We start from the raw sequence: 22107 nt of genomic DNA, 5'->3' as shown, positions 1-22107 counted from the left end.
TAAAAATTAATAAATTAAAATAATGTAGCCACCACTTTTTCCCATACTCACATAGAAAAAGCAACGGTTCATGGATCCGTCAATTCGTCAACGCGCTCACAACTAGTAAATACAAAAACAATTAAAATAAGAACACTTGTACGAAACAAAGACGACGAAGAAGAATAAAAAGTGAAAACCACTCCCATTAATGTGTTTCACGGTTACAACAAACAAACCACCTTTCAAAAGACGGTGATGTAACTAAAGTCAAAGTCAGATCTATGTTTCATGAAACCCTAAACACAATTCATCTATACAAAACTAACTTATAAGACGAAAAATTTATCTGACCAATCTATGATCAGATGATCAGTCTTATCTCATCTATATAAAACCGACTTTATAACTCATATATTGTCCGAGATGAGTCCTACCTGACAAGCCCGGTTCAAGCCCCAGCCCGGTTCAAGCCCAAGCCCGGTTCAAATTCTCATCTACTTCATTCATTGCGCCCATATCCATCCATTTACTCTGCCAGCTAACACTCTTCTACTTTCTCTGCTTCTCTTCCCTCTTTCAAACTAATTCCATTTTACAAATTTCCATAATCAAAACATGGTAAAAAAACATTTGTTTTCCTCCTACGTTGTTGTTGTTTTGTCTATCTCAATCCTCTTCATGTCAAAACCATGTTTCTGTGGTATTCAATACATCGGCAAAATCTTACCTGGTACACAAGGTTCACAGATGAATTGGATTGACAGAGAGGGTAAATTCCTCCTCTCAAAAAACCTAAATTTCGCTTTTGGTTTCATGACCACCGTCAACGACTCCACCAAGTTTCTACTAGTAATCCTCCACGTATCAAGCTCCACCGTGATTTGGACTGCAAATAGAGCAAAACCTGTTTCCAATTCTGATAACTTCGTCTTTGATCAAAAAGGAAATGCTTTTTTATCAAAAGATGGTGTTTTGATTTGGTCTACAAACACAATTAACAAAGGGGTTTCTTCAATGGTGTTGCAGGATAATGGAAACTTGGTTTTGCTTGGGGGTGATAATAACAGTACGGTGATTTGGCAGAGTTTTGATTTTCCGACTGATACTTTGTTGCCTCAACAGGTTTTCAAAAAGGGGATGAAGCTTACTAGTGAGCCTGGTTCGAATAGTTTGGTTTATGCTCTTGAGATTGAATCTGGGAATGTTGTTCTTTCTGCTGGGTTTAGAGTACCACAGGTTTATTGGACTATGCAGAAGGATAACCGGAAGACGGTTGATAAGGATGGTGATGTCGTGGTTTCGGCGAATCTTAGTGATAACTCTTGGAGATTTTATGATGAGAAGAAGTCTTTGTTGTGGCAGTTCATATTCTCGGCTGATGCGGGTGATAATGCGACATGGATTGCTGTTTTGGGATGGGATGGTGTTATTAGTTTCAAGAATCTCAACAGTGGTGGATCGGACGGTGATTCTTCGACAAGGATACCGCAGGATCCTTGTGGTACACCGGAGCCTTGTGATCCTTACAGTGTATGCACGGCTAATCGCAGTAGCAGGTGTAGCTGTCTTTCTGTTGTTCCTAGTTGTAAACCTGGTTTTGTTTCTCCTTGTGATGATGGTAAACCAGAAAAATCTGTTGAACTTTTGAAAGGTGATGATGGGATTAGTTACTTTGCTCTTGATTATCTGCAGCCATTTTCGAAAACTGATTTGGCTGGGTGTCAAACTTCGTGTCGTGGTAATTGCTCTTGTCTTGCAATGTTCTTTCATAAGAGTTCAGGAAACTGTTTCCTTCTGGAGAGTGTAGGAAGTTTTCAGAAATCTGGTAATGGTGATTCTGGTTATGTTTCTTACATTAAGGTATCGAGTGATGGAGGCGAAAAAGGAAGTGGAGTTAGACCTACACACATCGTTGTCATTGTTGTTATTGTTGTATTAACTTTGTTTGTGATTTCTGTTCTGATCTTTGTTGGGGTAAGATACTACAGGAAAAAGAAAATGTTACCTGAATCTCCAAGGGAGAATTCAGAAGAGGACAATTTCTTGGAGAATTTAACCGGTATGCCAATACGTTACCGATACAAAGATCTTGAAGTTGCAACTAATAACTTCTCAGTGAAGCTTGGTCAAGGAGGTTTTGGCTCAGTTTATAAAGGAGTTCTACCTGATGGAACTCAATTAGCCGTGAAGCAACTGGAAGGTATTGGTCAAGGGAAGAAAGAGTTCAGAGCCGAAGTTAGCATCATTGGAAGCATTCATCATCTTAATTTGGTAAGGCTTAAAGGCTTTTGCGCAGACGGAACTCATAGGCTTTTAGTTTACGAGTATATGGCAAATAACTCGTTGGATAAATGGATATTCAAGAAGAAAAAAGGCGAATTTCTTTTGGATTGGGATACAAGGTATAACATAGCAGTGGGAACAGCGAAAGGGCTAGCGTATCTGCACGAAGATTGTGACTCAAAGATTGTTCATTGTGACATCAAGCCAGAAAACGTACTTCTCGACGATCATTTCATGGCTAAAGTTTCCGATTTCGGTTTAGCCAAGCTGATGAACCGAGAACAAAGCCATGTCTTCACAACGCTAAGAGGAACACGCGGCTACCTCGCACCAGAGTGGATAACAAACTACGCTATATCAGAGAAAAGCGACGTATACAGCTACGGAATGGTGTTGCTAGAGATTATCGGCGGAAGGAAGAACTACGATACTAACGAGACTTCGGAGAAAAACTATTTCCCGAGTTTCGCTTTCAAGATGATGGAGGAAGGTAAAATGCGAGATATACTCGATTCTGAGCTGCAAATTGATGAGCATGATGATAGGGTGCATTGTGCTATAAGGGTTGCATTGTGGTGTATACAAGAAGACATGTCAATGAGACCATCAATGACAAAGGTTGTTCAAATGTTGGAAGGTCTTTGTACTGTTCCTAAACCACCAACTAGTTCTTATTTGGGTTCTAGACTTTATGCAACTGTGTTTAAATCATCTAGTGAAGGAGGAAATTCTTCTGGTCCATCAGATTGTAATAGTGATGCTTATCTATCTGCAGTTCGTCTTTCTGGCCCCAGATAACAGTAACTATAATTCTGTATTTTCCTTTCTTTTTTTTGGTGTTATAATGTAATATATTGAGAAAATTGATATGTAAATCCTGAGCTATTCAGTCTTGGTTACTCTTGTATAGGCTTGTATGTTTGTATGATGTAAATTTTGTTTTTTAATTTCCTCAAATTTTGTAGTATTAGCCTATATTCTATAACATTAAATTAAATTTTAATGCCACTAGATTTATGGCGTTCATCATATCAACCACTTGTGTTTGAATATGGTTTTTCATTTCACCTAACTCGCTTAAAAAAAATTTAATATTGTTAAAAATAAGAATTACTTAGTTTTGTTAACCCACGTTGGATAGCTTGAATTACAAGTTATATATAAATTGAGGAAAATAAAAAAAGAATAAAAAGTACTTGAAAAAGAATAGTATTTTTGAAATGGAATTTGAGTGTGTTACATGTTGTATCATGATCATACTACTAACTAGTAACTACATAATTATAATTAGTAGTAAGCACATGCACATCTCTAATTAGTAATATCCATATGTATAACTATTCACCACATATATGTCTATCATTAACCACATATAATATATGTATAATTTTCAACAACCACTTCTAACTTTTAAAATTGAAATACACATCTAATACCATGTTAACTAGTGTGTCTAAAGTAAAATATAATCTCGTTAAATTAGTTAAGTAGTTAGTTAGTTATGCACTGTTTAAAGTAAAATATATTTCTCGTTAAATTAATTCAATTGATAGTTATGCAAAAACATCAAATATAATAATACAGTTTCGAATCTACGACATCCGACTTATTTCATCTTTAAAAGGTAAAATTCCAACCAATAAACTAATTGAAAAAAAAAAAAAACCTAAAATCAATTATTGAGTGTGCATTAAGAGATGGTACACTACCCACTCTAGAGTGCATCCCCATGTAGGTAAGAGATTATTGCAAGTAGAGTTAAAAAAAAAGGAGATGGCGGCTTATGAAGAGTTAGATATATATAATATCCAATAAAATAAAATAAAATAAAAAAGATAGAGATAATGCGTTCAATTGTGACTAACCGTATTGTGCAGTGCTCCATCGCTACCGCACCAGGTGGTGAAACTAATTCTCCCGCCAAATTGCAACCACCCTCTTTCTCAACCCTAAAGTTCCGCTCCGATAGGTCCAACGACCATGCTTCTTCAGGTGATGTAGGGGTTTCGAGTAGTAGGAGAGGTGTAATATGCAGCATCGCCACTTTGCCATGTCTTCTTCCATTCACTCACATCTTTGGTTCTCTCCCGGCCTCCGCCGTGCCGCCGCCGCCGCCGTAAGCACCCAATCATATTCTGCATTCAAATGATTATTGGAGGAATTCACTAACATTCATTGCTTGTTTGATGTAATATTTGTATTTTGTTTTGCTTTTTCGCCTAATGTAGACCGGGTGGAGATGAATATGTTCGAATTAAACAAGAATTGGGGAAGGTATTGTCAAAGGGAAAGGCCGCCGGTGTGCTTCGTTTGGTTTTTCATGATGCTGGAACTTTTGAAATTGATGACAATACAGGTATTTATTTCAGCTGAAATTTAATAGTTGTTCACTTGATTTCTTGATCACTTAGTTTTGCATTCAGCACTAGGCTCCAGAGTCGTCTCAAACATCTAAGAGGTCCTGTGTAAGAAGCTGAAGTTAGATTCAGTTGAGTTGTACATTTTTAAGGGGTCCTATTTAACTGTTAATTAATTGTGGAATATGTTTATGGAGACCCTTTTTGCATAGCTTAATCATGAAAAAGTGTGAGACCCTGTGCTTTAGGTCGCTTTGCACACACTCAACGACAGCCCTACTAGGCCCTAAACTATGTAAAACTCCAGTGTTAATCCATTAAGTAGTGACTACTTGTTCAAATGTAATGTAAAGTAATTATTCTCACGGCTGATTAGTTCTCAAACCATGTTATCATGTGATTCAAGCCTTTGCTCAGTAATTGCTCGAAGTCTGGGCAAAGAAATTAAATTTGAAACACTGGTCTTTTGTTATGCTTTCTGCTAGAGCCAGTTGATTTAGTTGTTATATTTGGTTATAGGTTGTTATTAGTTAGTTAGTTAGTTAAGATTTGCTAGTTGGTCATGATCACTATATAAAGTGTATCATGTATTCATTGTGACAACCATCTTATCATTGAATCAATACAAAACAATTCAATCATCTCTTATTTTATTTCTCTCTCTCTTAGGCTCAACCATGTTTCTCAACACTTTCTTGGTAGTAGTTTCATCACCAGCAATTGTGTATTTCAATAATTATTTTTTCAAATTTTTAAAAAATGTGTATGTTCATGTTGTTGTTGTTGTTGCAGGTGGCATGAATGGTTCTATAGTCTACGAACTTGAAAGACCTGAAAATGCTGGTCTGAAAAAATCAGTAAAGGCATGCTCTGTCTCACTATTTTCTCAGACCCCTTCTTGTAATACTTGAGTGGCTTCTTTGAATTTATTGATCAAGTTAGATTTCTTATATTTTATCTATATGGCCAAACTAACGACTCAGTGGACTTATCACATATTGTTTAGGTTCTGCAGAAAGCCAAGACTCAGATAGATGCGATCCATCCAGGTCCTTGTTTTCTCTGATAATTGCTGCTAATAGTAAGTGTTGATTTGGTCTTGATCAACAGATTTTAGTTTACCTTTGTTAGTATCCTGGGCGGACGTTATTGCGGTGGCTGGAGCGGAAGCTGTTGAAGTATGTGGTGGTCCTACTATCCAAGTTTCGCTCGGAAGACAAGATTCTCTGTAAGATGATGATTGTCTAGTACTCTCTAGTCAGTATATATGATATGACAACTGACAAGCAACTGACCATTTCTCGTAATGATGACAAACAACAAGTTATATGTTAGGCTCTCTCCAGATATTATTACTTAATCTACTTGTGGACTATGTTCATGCTGTTTTATTAAAAATGATCAACCTTTTTGGTGAAGAACTAGAAAGAAACAGCTTCATGTAGATTTAACTCATTTGTTGTTAGATAATAAAAACCTGGTTTTGTCTTCTGTCTATAATATTTCAATCATTTTAATGGTAGGGGGCCTGATCCTGAAGGGAAACTTCCTGAAGAAACCCTTGATGCTTCTGGTTTGAAAAGATGCTTCCAGAAAAAAGGCTTCTCGTGAGTATGAGATGAAATCCCATTTACTTAGCATTTGTATTTGGCCTCAATGATTGTTTGCCTGAAATTTCCATTCAATATAGTGATTACTGAACAGAATTATTGACTGTGTGCTAATATTTGTCAATGGGAGAAAATCTTCTTCATATTATTGCACCAGAATTCGTTTTGCTCATTCTCATTTATTGACATCCAATTGAAACTTTTCTTTCACAGAACACAAGAACTGGTAGCTTTGTCTGGAGCTCACACTCTTGGAAGTAAGGGTTTTGGAAGCCCTACTTCTTTTGACAATTCGTATTATAAGGTTCTGTTGGAAAAGCCACCAACGCCTTCAGGTAAAGTAACAACTTATTTCATTTAAAAGTTTGCTTTGTCGAACATATTTAAATTTATTAGCTGTTCTTGTCACTTTTTGATATTAATGATGTTTTTGTTCTCGTCTGCTGGTTTTCTTTCATACAGGCGGTATGTCGACTATGATTGGTCTTCCTTCAGATCACGCACTTGTCGAGGATGATGAATGCTTAAGGTTCTTTATGGTTTAACAAGCACATATATTACAATTAAATAAAGTTGACTCCATTGCATTTAATTTTTGTGAAGTAGGCAAGCACTAGGATCTCAATTATTCTAGAAAATAAGAGGTAATGCTGCAGATAGTCTATCAATTGGTCCCTCGGATTACTCGGTCATAGGGCCGGATACCATGTTTTCAAAGAAAAACTTAGGATAGCCTTTATTCGGTAGTAAATGACTAAAACTCCACTTGCATGTGATGATTATATTTCTGCTTATTTCCTTTCTTACCTCATTGTGCATTACTTACAAGAACTTCATTTATTGAACAGATGGATTAAAAAGTACGCAGACAATGAGGATATGTTCTTTGAAGATTTCAAAAATGCGTATGTCAAGCTGGTGAATTCTGGTGTGAGGTGGAGTGGCTTATAATTCAGGAGTTGAAAGTTCCAACTTACATTCAAAGGACACCTTGATTATTACTATTCAAGGAGCTGTGTTAAAATTTTGATTATCAAGATGTACATCATTAAATTTGTGTACCGAAGTGTTTAAATTTGTTGGTTTGGTTGACATGCTTCGATCTTCTTACTCTGGTTCAAACCAGCATACAAATACAAAGGACAAAGAAACCATTATTGTTAGTTTCAAGGTTTTGAAAATATGCCACTGAAAAAATTTATGAGTCGTGGAGTAGTAGGTCGTTCTCTTTAAAACACTTCACGGTACTGTTTAAAATTATGCAAATCAGTCACTCAACCACGATGCATCCAGGATAAAACAACACAGTATTATAATGTAGAATTACTACTTTCACTGTAGATAATCGGTCTATAATTACACTCTGATGACACTATGACCGGTCGAATATGGTATAAATATCACTATCAGTATTTGATTTTAGTACCAGCCGTAGATGATGCGAAGAAGCCACTTGAAAATAAAAAATAAAAAAACAAAAGAAAATTATAGATGAAGTGGAGACGAGAGGGAGTAGAAAGATTTCGAAATGTGAAAATTCGATGCGAAAATCTTGATTTATATATGAAATTCTAACCCGAATGGAAGAAAACGTGGAGGAATGTAGCGGATCTGTCCCAAAATTAGCCGTTATGGAACTCAGTCAGCAAGAAAACGTGGAAGGTACGGTAAAAATCGGTCAACAATTAGGATTAACGTGGAATGCAAGGCAAACTCGATCTAAGTTTGGGGTTACCATTAAACAGCACGCAAATTAATTAATTAATAAATTTCACCAACCTCGCGTCCGACCCGAATCAAATCGTCCGAACAGACGGCGGTGGTCGTGCTTGTGATGGTTCATGGTGGTGCGTCCTCACCCTTTCACAAAATTGCGTACCCCTGTGGCACACCCCAAGAGACCAACATTTCATATATAAGTACTACTAAAGTGTGGTATCCCTCCAATGTGAGACTTTAATGAACTTTTTTAAATTCACCTCTACACATACTAGCTCTTACAACAATCTTTTTCAATTCTCCACTAATCCACTAATTTCCAACAACCCCGCATGAATTTAAAAAAGTTATTTTAGAAGTAACGTCAAACATTTCTAAGATTGTGCATAAACAAAGGTTTCTACGACTTGAACCTTTGTGTAGCAAGTAGGATTCTAATTCAACAAGAAATGCACATTTGTCTTGAACACTATCTCAGACATCAAACTCGCACACAATCTTTTTTTAAAGTGTATTCTAAAAATTCGTGCTTTAATGGCCCTGCATGTCTATCCTAGTTTAGTGAAGACTCCAGAAATTCTCCCTCGAAATATCATAAGAACTGGCCTAAGTTCCACAATCACATATGTGAGTCTATCAAGAGTACTTATGTAGCTAGATACTCCCTAGGGATGGCAACGGGTACCCATGGACACAGATAGTAGTTTCCCGTTACCCGTCCCGTTTAGTAAATATGATACCCGTACCCGCCCCATACCCGTGGGGATATCCGTTAGACGGGTATCCGTAGATTTTGAGATATCCGCAGATATTTACGGGTATCCATGGATACTATTATTTAAATATTTTTTAAAAAATATATATATAATTAAATAAAATTTTCTATTTCTTTTAAAGACAACAAAATAATTTCAGTTTAACATAATATAATAATAATAATAATAATAATAATAATAATAATAATAATAATAATAATAATAATAATAACAAACATAAGTCACATTCGTTTTGTTTCTTCTTTTATCAAATAATTAAATTAGATTAAAAAAATAATAATAGTTTCATATTCAACAAAATAATAATAATAATAATAATAATAATAATAATAATAATAATAATAATAGTAATAATAATAACAATAATTTTAGATCAAACAACCAATTTTGTTAATGATTAACAGATACGGATACCCGCGGGTACGGGTACCATCAAATCCATATCCATACCCATGAATAAATGGATAACTATTTATCTGTTTATTTTACTCATGGATACCCATTAAGCCATCCTACTCGTGCCCGTGATGGGTTTTACCCGCGGGTCTCCACGGGTACGATTTTTTTTGCCATCCCTCGTACTCCCTCATACAGAGTATAAATCTTATTAAAAATTTATATTTTCTCATCCTCTTATCGCTTAAGGATTCATGTTTCTCTTATTTATAATAGCATGATAACCTCATATACTCATAACTTGTTATTACCCATTGAACCTTTTTTTTTTGGAATATTCAGTCTATTAGGTCGAGTTACCATCATGAACAACTCAATTCTCTATAGGCATTAGTCTCATCTTGTTGAATGTGTTATGAACTTTCTCTCTAGCTAATTTTCTCGTCAAAGGATCTACTAAATTTTCATCATGTGTATTTGATACACTCTTACAACTCCTCGAGAGATACAATCTCTAACAGTGATGTGCTTCCTTCTTATTTGACATCTCTTACCATTATAATAACGATTCTCAATTTTTGCAATAGTTGTGGTACTACTGTTGTGGATCAATACAATTGTCATAGGTTTTTCCCGTGAAGAAATATGAGCTAGTAAGCATCATAACCAACTTGCTTATTCACTAGCAATAATTAATTCTATCATTTCAGACTCCATCATGGACTGAGTCAATATAATCTGCTTCTTAGATTTCCAAGATACACCTCCTTCAACTATACTGAATATATAACCATTAGTTGTTTCAAAATCATCTAATTATGTGCTCAAATATACATCAATGTATCCTTCAAGTGCAACACAAAATCTATGATAATGAAAATCGAGATTCATGGTCCTCTTAAGGTATCACATGACTCTCTCAATAGCTTGCAAATGCTCATTATTCGGTTTACTTGTAAACCTGCACAATAATCCGATGACATATTCAATGTCGGGGTTAGTGAAATCAGTGGCATGCCTAAGATTGCCAATGATTCTCGCATATTCAGTTTGTCTAACATTGTCACCAGGGTTCTTAAACAGTTTAACACTTGGATCGTATGGTGTGTAAGTAGGTTTACAATCAAAGTATCTATTTATAGTTCTTTAAGATAGTCTCCTCATAGTGAAACTGGTCCAAAGCAATTCCTTGTTCAGATCTAGTGATCTTGATACCAATAATCACACTAGCTTCTTTGAGGTTTTTCATATCAAAGTTGTTGCACAACAATGATTTCACATATGAGTAAGTCGTCTACGTAGAGACATATGATAGTGCAACTTCCATTTTTAAATTTGTAATAAACGCATTTGTCACTTTAATTCATTTTGTATCCCATTCGATATCATTAAGTTATAAAACTTTTCATGCCATTGCTTTGGAGATTATTTTAGACCATACTAAGACTTATTTAACTTACTTTGTTTTCTTTCTCATGAACCACAAACCCTTCTTGTTGGTCCATATAGTTGTCTTCTTCTAAGCCACCCTTTAAAAAAATCGTTTTAAAATTCATTTGGTGTACTATTAAGTTATAAATAGAAGCAATTGAAATCAATACCATAATGGATGTAATTCTAGTGACCAGAGAAAAGTATCAAATAAATTTATTTATTTATTTATTTGCCTAAAACCTTTGGCTACAAGGAGAACCTTGTACTTATTAAATATTCTATCAGGTTTTAGTTTATTTTCAAAAACCAATTAAAACCGATTGGTTTGCAACCAGGAGACAAGTCTACCAAGTGACAAGTCCTGTTAGATTTTAGAGAATCTATCTCATTGTTAATAGCTTCTTCCTACAAATATGTATCCAAAGATGACAAGGACTCTTGGAGATTTGTTGGATCTTCTTCTATAGTATAGGTTGCATAATTAGACCCATAGTATTTAGCAACTCTTACTCTTTTACTTCATCAAAAGTTTTGTTTCTACTTTATTGTTGCTTTTGGTGCTTTTTATCACAAGAATATGATTTGATTCAGTGCCCCCACTATATCTCGATTTGAAAGGAAATTTGTCTTCATATAATTCAATATCATTTGATTCCATGACCACTTTAGCATTTAGGTCATTACACTTATATGTATTACTATTTGCTGAATACCCAATGAATACACATTTATAGGCTCCACTAGCAAGTTTAACTCGCTTTGGATCTGTAATTCAGACTTAAGCCAAACAATCCAAAGTTTTAATATAATAAAAGTTTGGTTATTTTTTCTTAAATATCTCATAAAGAGAGATCTTATTTTTAGACTTGTAAACTCTATTCTGGACAATAGCAAACAATCAATAAAAATTCCCCCACTAGTGAGATGTAACACCTAAATTCAACATAATAACAACAACCAATTCAGTAAGAGTTCTATTCTTTCTTTCTATTTTACCATTCATTTTAAGAGAATATGGTGTAGTCATTTTGTGTAAAATTCCATGTTTTTTATTATAAATTCATTTAATAAACTAAAATCATATTAAGTTCTCATATCAAGACGAAGTCTCTTAATTCTAACTAAATTGATTTTCAATTTCATTCACATAAATCTTAAACTTGTCAAGCACTTCACTTTTATTCTTCAGTAGGTACACATAAGTATACTCATAGCAATCGTCAATAAAAAGTGATAAAATAACGTTTACCATTTCTAGTTAAAGTGCCATCTAGTTCACATATATCAGAGTGTATAAGATCTAAGGGAACAAAATCTCTAATAAGTGATTTATGCGAAGTCTTAGTTTTTTTAGCTTGATTGCAATGTTCACATTTTTCTAACTCATTGAAGTTTAATTTTGTGATAATGCCTAAATTACTTAAATTAGAAATAATACGCTTATTAACATGACAAAATATAGCATGTCAAATATTAAAATCACACAAAGAGTAAACATAATGGGAAATTTTATTCAATTCAACATTCAACTAAAAGATGCCAACAGTGGCATACCCTTTTCCCAAAAAAATATCATTCTCAGTGATGGTGTACAAATATGCCCATATAGACTAACTAAAACCTGCCTTATTTAGAAGAAAATCAGAAACAAGATTCTTTCTAATCTCAAAAACATGAATGACATCTTTAAGATTAAAGTCTTTTCAGAGGTGAAATTCAGCTTCACGTCTTCAATTCCAACAACATTTTCTTATCTTCATCATTCGTGTATATTTGAACATAACACAATCATAACAAACATGACGAGATGCGCCAATGTTTATCCACTAACCATGTTGATTTCAGTGATCAAAGCAGTAAATTTCTCATCAGTCAAGTTAACCTATGCACTTGGGCAATCAATAGGTTTAGGCACGTTCTTACTTCTCTTAGCCATAAGATCAGGATTTCCACAGTTAAAGCATGTGAAAACAAGACGGTCATTTCTTTGAGATGGTAGATGTTGCCTAGCAATTAAGGCTCCAAAAGGGTTCTTATTCTTAATTCGACTCACGTCATTGCGGTTCTGATTCTTTAATGGTTTGTCACATGGCTTCAGAACTACAATAGATAAGGTCTATATGTACAGTCTCGAAAATGGGCCTTTGATCACTTCTCACAACAGTGTTGTTGATTATGACTTGCACCTTGAATCTGCTTGCCTTTTGTTGGAGAACCTCTAGGTTTCAATTATTGATTGAGCTTTCCTGAATCTTTGTGATGCTATCAGGCTTGCTCTCTTTCCCTTTGAATCTTTTCCAGACCATTCTTTACAACATACCATTGTTGTAGCACTTCATCACAGGTGTTAAACTTGTTATGAGACACATTATGTTCTATCTCCCTTCCTAGTCCAAACTTAAACTAATCAAGTCCCCCCTTTCATTTGGTGCATACATTGCTTGGTTAGAATAAATGGTCATGTCTTCAAACTTTTCAACAAACTCAGCAACTGACATGTTACCTGCCTAAGTTGTTGGAATTCCAACTCTTTCTATGTTCGCAAACTGTCTAGGATATACTTATCCAAAAAGACCGGTTTAAAATGCTCCCAATCCTTTGGGATGTTCCTTGCCGTCATATACGCCGCCATACTGTCCCACTATCTTTCTAATGCTCCCCTCAACATATGGGTAGCAAAAGTGAGTTTCTCTTTATCCGTACACGGGGTTACTTTGAAGATCATTTCCACCCTTTTTAGCCAGCCTTGTCCAACTAGATGGTCATGGCTACCCGCAATCTCTAGTGGGTTCATTCTATAGAATTCTCGGAACTATTGTTTTCCTACCTCTTGTTGTGGAGGGTGAGGTGGTTGTTGTTGGTTCCCTTGCATTTGTTGTATCATTTACATCATAAACTCTTCATGTTATTATTAATGTTGTTGCATTTGTAGCTGATCTTGTGGATGTTGATGCATCATTTGTTTCATAGTACAAAAACTAGGGGTGACTAAGGCCAGTTCGTAACGAGGGCTACGACCCATACTGGACCCTAAGGTTGTACATTCTCCTTTAAAAACACGCACTCAATCAAATTTCCATTTATATATAAAGTGGTAACCAAATTTTTGATCAAAAATATTTTCATTCAGTTTGACATCTTGAGTGTCTAGATATTGATATTTCATTTTCAATTCACCTGTTTCTTTGTCAATAGAGGATGCTTTATCGAAAGAGAACAAATAATCCTCTAATCATGCTCATGTAACCCAGATCACTCTCGCATCGGTCCACTTCCTCTAGACCACCAGTCATTGGTCCAACCTCAAATGGTTTTCTAACCAGTGTTGTGTGAACCTCTCCTTGCAAGATCGAGACGAAGTTCCATCAAAGGTCTCTGAAATGGGACAAACACATGCCATTTTATTGTCTACCTTTATCAAGGGCATGATGGGAACATAACAATATTTGAAATTATTAAGAGAGTCAATGAAAGCCTAAAAAACTTTCAACGACTTTTTGAAGGATACAACACGTTAGGGATCCCTAGACTTTGCAATTTCTAAGACAAGAGAGAAGATGTTAAACAAGACATGAAAAAATGTCAAGATGTTGAGATACACATAAAGATATTGGAAGGCTTGGATGAAGGCTCAGTCGTTGGGAATAACACCAATGAAAGTTTTTTTAAGAGCCTCTGTTCAAACTTCATAAAAGAATAATTTGAATACGACCTAGAAATATAGTCACCACTTTTTGGGACACCCATAACCTAGTCTACAAAGTTACCCACTTCTAAGAAGGGATGATAAGGGTACAAACTGACCAATTCAAAGTATATATAAGGTATCTCCAAGTAATCTATGTGTACATGAGGGCTAATTGCAATTATCACTGGATCCATAATCTGTCTACCATGGGGATATTTGAAAGTTTTTCCTGTCTCTAATCTGTCTACATAAAAAGAAAGTATTAGTTAAGGAAAAAAGCCACGTTTATCTATCCTTTCACCTTGTGTTAAAGAGGTGAAATTACCCCATAACCTAAAACCCTTCCATAAGAAAAGTTCAAACATTAAAATATAACAAATCAAAACAAATAGAAATTCCTAAAGTTGTTACAAATGCACAAAATTATAACACTCTCATCCATTAGACTTTGGGGTAACACCTAGGCGGCGCCACCACCCATGCAGATGGAAACAACCATCAAACACTCGGTTTAAGGATACCAAGGTGGCACATGGCCATTGATGACCACTGTTGAAATAAATACATATTATTTAATACAAAAAATGCTAGATAGTAAAACAAGTTAACAACAACAATGAGCTCACTACAAATAATAAACCAAAGTAGCATAAAATAAAAAGTCACTAATAAACGAAGGGATGCAATGTAAAAAAAAGAAGGAACATAACCAAGATCAATAGTAGAGTTCTCTAGAGAACAACAAGGAGTTTGCATTTCAATATAATTTTCAAGAAAAAACCATATGAAACCCAAAATCCCAAGGAAAGAGAAAATTGGAAAAAAGAATAATAAGAGAATAACCTCAATTTCCCCATTCTCAACTAGTTCAAGAATAACAAAAATCGATGAATCTAACAGTTAAAAAATTAAGAGTCTAGAAGGTTGCCAATAAACCAATACATTGACACCATATCATCCTAGAGGAATTTTATTTCTCATTAAAAAGTTGAGAGACACATAGTTAGATAATTTCCAAATTATTTTCTAACAAAAATATATGATAGCAAGATATGATACAATGTTCTGATCCTAAGAAACCCCAAAGGGTGAAGAACGCCTGGAGTTTGTGACATATGCCTTAAAACGTGTCTGAATAGTTCATGAAAAGTCAACTATTCAGGCTAATAATCAAAATCTCACCATATTATCTCAAACCAAACATAATCGCCAATATTTCATCCAACTTGTAAGGGAATACAACCTTTCCCACATTCGTCAATTGACGTAGCCTTTCCACAAGATCGAAGACAATCAATAATCTAGTCCAAACAACTAAGACTTAAGGGGTAACTATTCTAGACTAAGCCAAAACCTAATCAACATGAAACTGTGTCACCAAAATCTAGTCTAATGAAGCGTACCAATAGCTTGAAACGTCTTCCAGACACACTCGACCATAATTAAAAATCCTAAAAACTATTAGATAATAAAGCTCATAAGATCCTCTAACATATGTGCTTTGAGACCGTCATATTTAAATTTTTTTTTAAAACCTCTAACCATTGGAGTACTATATAGTCTATCGAACAATTCAAAACCACTACTAATTTGATTATTATTTGATTGTTAGAGGATTTATTAATACACCTCCATCCCCTAAAACATCATTGTCATCATTACCATCCAATCTTCTTTGATCCACCTAGATAAGTTACCTTAAATTGAAGTACACATCCACAATTTAATCTTAAAAAATATACATATAAAATGTTTTAGCTAATATTAAATCATTTATAATTTTCAATATTTAAAATAAACTCTTATATTTCTTACACCTCTCCCCATTTACTAAACCGTGAAGGCCGTGTAGACAACCGCAAAGCGTGACTTTGTATGACTAGAAATCCAGCGGAGATAGCGACACGATCTGACCTGTAAATTCAACTCTCTCTTCCTTTCTATAATAACAAAAAAACAACACTCTTTTCACTCTCTCTTCTCTACTCTCCACTCCTCTCTCTTTCATTTCTCTCATAAACCAATTAAAAATAAACAAAAACAAATCCTCAACAACAGTTTCAATCTTCCGGATCTTGTTATCGGACCCGGATCCTCAGATCTCAGCCCGCTATGCTCTTCTGATACTTCACCTCAGGTTAGTTAGTAACCGCTTTTCGTTATAATGTAGTTACTATTTTATCCTTTTATTTGATTTGTTTGTTTCTGTGTTCATAGTTCATACCCTAATTTTGCAGCTTGGTGTGAAAGATGGATCCGAGTGATTTTTCATTGGTAGATGGTTTTGAAGAAGCGGTGAATGTTGATTCAAATGTAGACTCCGTTGTTACTGAAACTGAAGAAAGTGGAATGGTGACGAACGGAGATGTTGAAAATTTTGATGATGATTTGTGTAAGGAAGAATTGAAAGAAGGATTGAATGGGAAAGTAGAGGGAAACAATGTTGAAATTTTGAAGGTGAGATTAATTATTTAATTTTACATTCGCACGCTCGATTTATTGTTTTTCTTATTTGAATGTGTTTGTGTTTTTGTGAATTGTAGGACGAGGACGGTGAAATCGGAGATGAAACGGAGAAATTGAAATCTAGAACATCGAATGGTCCGGTGAAGGATAAGAAAGTGAAACAACTGAGTGGTAAAGGTGTGAATGCAGGTTTGGTGAGAAAGAGCAAAGTCGGGAAAGATGAAGAGGTGGCAGCAGCAGCGGCTGTTTCGAATGGTACTTTGAGTTTAGACTCGAATCCGAGACAGGCGGTTAAGAGCAGAGCGTTGAACGACAAGCAGACTCGATTGAACAAGGTAAATGTTACGTTTAATTGTGCTTCCTCGGTTTGTTCTTTTAGCTTTTTGGATTTGTGCGATGAAATTGTAGTGTTGGCGTTTGCTGATACTTTTTTTTTTTTGCAATTTCTCTCAGCAAGCTGGAAAGTCTGATGCAGCGTCTTCTGAAGCACCAATGTATGAAATGCTTTTTGTATTCGTTTTGAATTGTTTGTAATATTTTTTCTGACAAAAGAATATGGTATGGATATTCTATCATCTTAATTATTTGATGTGTGGATTGTAATTTATTGGATACAGGGAGAAGACTAGACCTCAATTGATAAAGAAAGAACCCCTTGATAATCTTCAAGGAAATGCTGACTTATCTTCGTATCCTTTTTTTGTGGTCAAGTTTTTATTCTTCTTTCTTGTGATTGGAAGGAAATAGGGAGCAAAGAGAGATTTCTGTATATAATATAAATAGTAAGTTTATGTGTAAATTACATTTCCCATGGATACTTGAATCATACTATTTTTTGGAGTTGAAAATGATATACGCTACATTTAGTATATTTTTAACGCAAATAAGGTTCTTAGGGACATCATTGACACCTAGTTTTGAACCCTGCAACTAATTGTAGGACATCTAAAAAATGACAAGGGAGAAAACAACATTCCTAAAATATTTGTTTAAATTAAAATAGACTAGAGTGTAGCACCTATTCATCTCTCAAGAGAAGGGTTAAATTTTTAAACTTAGAAGGAATGGTAGTGTGATTGATGTAGGCATATCTTACGGGAGGAGAGTGTAACTTATTGTAAATTTATTTTTGAGAATGATATAGTTTACGATTGTGGTTTAGTGGTTTATCCTTAATCCACTTATAAGTCCTACAACAGAAGATGGCAAGCCTCGCAGAATGGGGACAATGCCAACTTATGGATTTAGTTTCAAATGTAATGAGCGAGCTGAGAGAAGAAAAGAGGTAAATAATTGTTATTTGCTTCTCTCTTGGGTTATCCTGATGGTTTCCTTTGAATAAGTTTGTAGTTATAAAATAATTTCATATTTTGGTGGCCAGTTTTACTCTAAGCTCGAGGAAAGGATTCATGCGAAGGAAGTGGAGGAGAGCAACATGCAAGCAAAAACCAAGGTGATAATATATGATAGCTAGGCTGAAAACTTGTGCTAATTCCTTTTAAACATATCAACCTTTGATTTCTTTTTATAGGAGAGCCAAGAAGCTGAGATTAGGAGGCTTAGGAAAAAACTAGCATTTAAAGCAACTCCAATGCCAAGCTTCTACCAGGAACCTCCTCCTTCTCGGGTGGAGTTGAAGAAGGTTAGTTTCTGTTTATGGGCATACATGGATATGCCTATCTTCCTGATTGCATGCAAACCTGTTGTGTGTAATCTGTCTAATTATGTTCGGTTTTTTTATTTTTAACTAGAGAAATGTATTTCTTGTTGGCATGTCAATACCCAACTCACAAGTACACTGATGTCCATGCACCCACACATATACAACTTTGCCACTCTTCTGAATTTATTTGGAAAGAACATTATTTACTGATTGAAGCTTCTCACTGTTTCCATTTCACTCTATCTATTGGTGTCTGTCTAATCAAATGTCTTGTTCTGAAATACTCCATTGTTACATATGATTGGTTTCCACTCATTATACAGATTCTCATTCGTGTATAGATATTAATTACTCTCTGGTGATGTATTTCTAGTCAATGCATATTGTATATATTCTTTAGTTATGCTACCAAAATGCTTGTTGGATTTAAAAATGAGATGGAAATATGGAATGTTCATGTCTTGAGTATGTTATTAACATTATAAAACATGTATTTTCTTGGGTACGTTGGACCAAAATTAATAGGCAAGTAAAATTAAAAGCATTAAGCCTGTTATATTATACATAAGTTCATAATATCACTGCATATATTAGATATTTTTTAACTACGATTTCAATCAATGAATCTGATGATTTATTTTATAAGAATAAGGACTTTCAATTAGCATGTTAAATATTCTTTTCAGTTACCTCATTGATCTTCATCTGGAACCTTTAGATTTGGTCTGTGCTTTGGTGGCCTGTACATATCCTGTGGGTTCTGAAATTTAGGTAGTTTTGCTATTTCCAAACTGATTTTGATATTCTATCTGATTCTTAAATTGAGTAGTAGTTCTTAATTTGTCATTCTAGATGGCTTTTTACTTCTTTAGGCATAGGTGTGTGGTAAAGTGCATCTAAACTGTTTTTGCTTATGTATCCAAATGCCACAGCAACTTCACCTCAGAACTGCTTAGCTCCAGTTAGAGATGTTTAAAGTTAGCTAGTAGGTTAAACTTTATTGTCAGTGTTAGATAATTGAGCAGAACTAACAAGAACCTTTACATATATTGTATTTATATAGCAATGTTATGCTGGTCTAATCAAATGAACCCCAATTGAAGTTGCTCAAGAACTTGTTACTGACTTTCGAAATGTAACTATAAAGTGATGTTCTTAACTTATCGTTGGTCTTGTAGTTTTGACCTTTTTTTTGCTCTGAAACTGTTATATTGTCCATGAACTTTTTCGAGTTAGCAAATTTGTCCAAAGTTTTTTTGTCGAAAGAGTTTGTCTATGATTTCGAAATTGAAATTCCTTTGGACTTGTGAATTTAGATACCAACTACAAGAGCAAAATCTCCCAAGCTTGGTCGTAAGAAGAATTCAACATCTTCAGAGCTAGAAGAAAACACCAGAAGCAATGCTCAACAATGTCGTTTAAGTCTGGATGAGAAATTATCTCAGAATACCCCCACTAAAGGAATTAGTCCCGTTCACCCAAAGAAGCCACAACGAAAATCTCTCCCTCCTCGACTGACTCCTGAAAGGATCAGTTCATCCAATACATCAGCTGCACGGACTCCGTCTAAGACGGTGAATGATGAGAAAGCCTCCTTATCTAGTGTAACAACTGATGTTACCACCTTGTCTATTGCAACAAAGGAAGAGACTGTTGAAGCAGCTGCAGCTATTGAGGAGAACAATGCCTTGTCCGACAAGACAAGTGAAACCCCATCTCTTAACATAGATCCAGGTGAAGTAGAATCCTACGAGAATGGGGATATAGTCATTGAAGACAAACCACAGCTTGCCTTGGTACAAGAGCCTATAGCAGCAGAGTATTAAGCAAGCAGCAGGGAACATATAACCAGGTGTTGCTATCAGAGGTATTGATTCATCACGTGAATATTATAGAAGCATATGATTGAGATTATTTGACAATGAAGGCTTGCATAATTATCGTTTGTGATGTCATTTTGCCACAAGTGGCATTGTATCTTTTGTGTCTGCTCCCAAAGCTAGCTGGTTTTGTCCATATGACTCTCTTTCCTCCTTGCAGCATTGTATGTAATAATTATAAATATTTGTCAAATTGTTCCAGATGATGTGAATTTGGTATGCAACACTTGTGTCTGTTTGGTGACATGTTAGCGAAAATTTTGAGAATGTTTACCATAAATGGTTCCATTACATTTTGTTTAGGCCTTAAACAGTTGGCATTGCCTCATGAAATTAGCTGTTTGTGTAGTGGACACCACCCTGATTAGTCATATTACAGCTATGCTTTGTTATGCAACAAGTTTTATTGTCACTATCATAATTTATTTTTTAACTCTTATATAGCAACATATGCACATGTTCCACGCACAAAAGTGCTATGATATAACAACATATGCACATGTGATGTGCCTAAGGCCTAGTGCACGTCAAGCTCGAGTCAAGTTTGGGTTAGACTAAACCTTTTTTTTTTTAATTTATAAAATTGAGAAGACTATGGGTGTTTGTTTCTACATTGAGAAAAAATGATTACTAAAATTAAGTAAAATTGATTTTGATTAGAAGTTACTTGAATATAAAATCATTTATGTTTGAATATATTTAGGAACCTGAAATATAGAGCATATGATTTGGCGTATATCAAATGAAAAAATAACTTTGATTAATAATGTTTGATCTTTTTTGAATATATTTTTTTGTTATTAGGTAATTTCATTTAAATTTTGCAATTGTTTATCTAATATCACAATGAATTAACAAAACAAAATAGTTATGTTCAATGTCTTGATGCTTAATCATCTTCTTCAATCACAATTCCTTAATGTCTTAGGCGAGTTCATAAATGAAAGAAGGTTTTTATCGATCATTGATTCTTAATATCACAAATCTACTGATATCATATGTCTAGATCTATTAGATGTCAAACAATATAATTAGGGCTATAGTTAATAATCATTCATGATTTGTGATCAATTAAAACACTCCTTAATGTATGAAAGCATTAAGAACAAACTATATTGAATTATGTTAGCAAGACAATTGCATATATTAACACAAAGCAAACTACATCGTTCGGGAAACACAATAAATTCATCTCCAAATGCGTAATCTAAGGAAGCTTAGTTACTCATGGTATAATCATTCATAGTAAAAAATTTAGAGAAGAAATACATGAATTATAATGAAAGAATTGCATTTCAATGGTGAAAAAACTCCTGCCTTGCACCTCTAGAACTCACAGTCGCCTCTCCATGAATAGTATTTCGAACCCTTATCAATTGCACCAGATTTCACTTAAATAGGGATTTTGAATTGCGTAAATCTTGCCACTGCGACAATACATTGCGCCACAACTTCTTAATTAGTTGGCGTGGTATATTGATTTCAGGCAAATTGTGCCACAACGCCTTCTAATCGTAGCATGATTTTATCAAAAAAATTCTTTGGAGTTTTCATCATACGACCGCGCTACAATGCCTTCCTATCATGCCACGATTTCAATAGGTTCTTTTATGTTTTCATCACAGAGTCAGGACACGATCCTTCCTAATCGTGACACACCTTTAGTAGAGTGAATTCTTCTTCTCTTTTAGTCTTTGTGTACTGCCTTCGCATCACTTCTCGTCACGGTAGCCTTCACCATATGAGAACATCGTAAAGTTTTCTGGTAGCATGATTTTGATGTGAGTTGAGACTTTTCCCAATTAGCTCAATTTTTGTATAATTTGCTACAAAGTCATTCAATGTTAACAAAA

General features: G+C 34.8%; 3 protein-coding genes across 6 annotated transcripts; all 3 read left to right on the top strand.

The window, feature by feature from the left end:
• Positions 1-198: 198 nt before the first annotated feature.
• Positions 199-3314, top strand: LOC131660620 (G-type lectin S-receptor-like serine/threonine-protein kinase SD2-5). Its single transcript, XM_058929898.1, has one exon. The coding sequence runs from the start codon at positions 598-600 to the stop codon at positions 3061-3063; it is 2466 nt and encodes an 821-aa protein (XP_058785881.1). The 5' UTR covers positions 199-597; the 3' UTR covers positions 3064-3314.
• A 746-nt stretch (positions 3315-4060) lies between these two features.
• Positions 4061-7395, top strand: LOC131655115 (putative L-ascorbate peroxidase 6). 3 transcript variants are annotated; one of them, XR_009299658.1, is made up of 9 exons: positions 4061-4381; positions 4494-4621; positions 5415-5485; positions 5629-5671; positions 5754-5850; positions 6146-6229; positions 6446-6567; positions 6695-6876; positions 7081-7395. XR_009299658.1 is itself a non-coding variant. In XM_058925021.1 (9 exons), the coding sequence occupies exons 1-9, from the start codon at positions 4110-4112 to the stop codon at positions 7181-7183; spliced, it is 978 nt and encodes a 325-aa protein (XP_058781004.1). In that variant the 5' UTR covers positions 4065-4109; the 3' UTR covers positions 7184-7395. The 3 variants fall into 3 exon arrangements, 2 of the variants coding, with proteins under 2 accessions (XP_058781004.1, XP_058781003.1); XM_058925021.1 differs by having other exon boundaries at positions 4065-4381; positions 5638-5671; positions 6695-6761; XM_058925020.1 differs by having other exon boundaries at positions 4071-4381; positions 6695-6761.
• An 8672-nt stretch (positions 7396-16067) lies between these two features.
• On the top strand, positions 16068-20835 carry LOC131660619 (protein WVD2-like 5). 2 transcript variants are annotated; one of them, XM_058929897.1, is made up of 9 exons: positions 16068-16382; positions 16463-16702; positions 16789-17046; positions 17165-17205; positions 17329-17400; positions 17900-17996; positions 18093-18164; positions 18243-18353; positions 19691-20835. In XM_058929897.1, the coding sequence occupies exons 2-9, from the start codon at positions 16496-16498 to the stop codon at positions 20198-20200; spliced, it is 1368 nt and encodes a 455-aa protein (XP_058785880.1). In that variant the 5' UTR covers positions 16068-16382; positions 16463-16495; the 3' UTR covers positions 20201-20835. The 2 variants fall into 2 exon arrangements, with proteins under 2 accessions (XP_058785880.1, XP_058785879.1); XM_058929896.1 differs by having other exon boundaries at positions 16069-16382; positions 16483-16702; positions 19691-20832.
• Positions 20836-22107: the final 1272 nt, after the last annotated feature.

Source organism: Vicia villosa, linkage group LG3 (assembly GCF_029867415.1).
Source record: "Vicia villosa cultivar HV-30 ecotype Madison, WI linkage group LG3, Vvil1.0, whole genome shotgun sequence".
In the NCBI taxonomy this organism is placed as follows: Eukaryota; Viridiplantae; Streptophyta; class Magnoliopsida; order Fabales; family Fabaceae; genus Vicia; species Vicia villosa.
This window is presented reverse-complemented; position numbering and strand designations above follow the sequence as displayed.